Source organism: Eimeria mitis, genomic scaffold (assembly GCF_000499745.2).
Source record: "Eimeria mitis Houghton genomic scaffold, Emh_scaff951, whole genome shotgun sequence".
Lineage (NCBI taxonomy): Eukaryota > Apicomplexa > Conoidasida > Eucoccidiorida > Eimeriidae > Eimeria > Eimeria mitis.
The window spans coordinates 6,802-8,147 of NW_013577026.1; the positions used below are offsets into that span (position 1 = coordinate 6,802).

Consider the following 1,346-nt stretch of genomic DNA (forward strand, 5'->3'; position numbering starts at 1 on the left):
GTGCTGCTGCTCTTGCTCTTGCTGCTGCTGCTGCTGCTGCTGCTGCTGCATTGCTTCTACGGAGCGCTCGAAGGCCTCCAGCTGCAGCGACAGCAGCTTCTGCAGCAGCGGCAAACACACAGGGAAAGGGGGGGCCCGGCAGCGGCCCTCAGCAGCAGCACAGAAGCCGAAGGGAGCAGCAAAGCCCCAGCACTGAGCGTCTTGCTTGCACTCCTGGCCTTCAAGTGCTTCGCATGCAACCTGCAGCAAATCCTGCTGCTGTTGCTGCTGCTGCTGCTGCTGCTGCTGCTGCTGCTGGGGAGAGTCTGCTGCAGCAAGAACCCCTACAAGCACTGGACGGCTCCAGGGGACGCAGACGTGCAGCGGAGACACCGCAGGCCCGATGCTAACAACGCCTGCAGCAGCAGCAGCAGTATCAGCATCTGGTGTTGCTGCTGCTGCTGTTGGTGTTTGTGCTGCTGCTGCTGCTGCTGCAGCAGCAGCAGCAACAGGCAGCACTGAGAAAGGGGGGCTGCAGACCTGGTTTATACATATCAAGCCGTGGCGGCACTCTGCTGCTGCAGCCCCCAAGCAAGCATCACCGAGCTCGCGCTGCGGGGAGCAGCCGCCTGCTGCAACAGAACAGTAGTAACCCTGAGCATAGCAGCAGCAACAGCAGCAGCAGCAGCAGCAACAGCAGCCGCAGCAGCAGCAGCAGCAACAGCAGCAGCAGCAACAGTAGCAGCAGCAGCAGCAACAACAGCAGCAGTAATCGCAGTAGTATACAGCAACAGCAGCAATAGCAGCGCAAACAATAGCAGCAGTAACACCAACAGCAACAGCAGCAGCAACAGCAGCAGCAACAGCAGCAGCAAGAGGAAGGCAAGGCAACCGACAGTCTGCTGCTTCTCTGCTTCATATTAACAGCAGCAGCAAACGGAGAACCTCAAGGGGGGGCCAGCGCCCTAGACTAGCAGCAGCAGCAACAGACAACGAGCGTGGCAGCAACAGCAGCAACAGCAGCAATGCTAGTAGCCGCGGCAGCAGCAACAGCAACAGCAACAGCAGCAGCAGCAGCAGCAGCAGCAACTGCAGCAGAGTGATGGGACTCACCTGCCTGCAGCAGATGCTGTCGCAGCCGGAGACGCCTCTGGGGTTAAGGCCCCCCTGCAGATGCTGAAAGAAAGAAGCGGGGTGGCTTGAAGACCCCTGCTGCTGCTGCTGCTGCTGCTGCTGCTGCTGCAGCTGCTGCTGCTGCTGCTGATACAGCTGCTCTCGTGCTTGCTGAGAGGCGTACGGAGAACTGCATTCACCCCGCGCAGCACTGAGGAGATCGCAGCCGGATTCGTTGTGCTGCTGCAGCAACT

General features: G+C 60.0%; 1 protein-coding gene across 1 annotated transcript in view; it reads right to left on the reverse strand.

Moving 5' to 3' along the window:
• Positions 1-1,346, reverse strand: part of EMH_0025990 (uncharacterized protein) — a gene marked incomplete at both ends in the record, with an annotated part of 8,060 nt that overhangs the window by 198 nt on the left and 6,516 nt on the right. Inside the window, 2 exons of the mRNA XM_013502553.1 lie at positions 1-633; positions 1,093-1,263. Coding sequence (XP_013358007.1) covers positions 1-633; positions 1,093-1,263 — 804 coding nt within the window. The remainder of the gene's footprint in view (positions 634-1,092; positions 1,264-1,346) is intronic.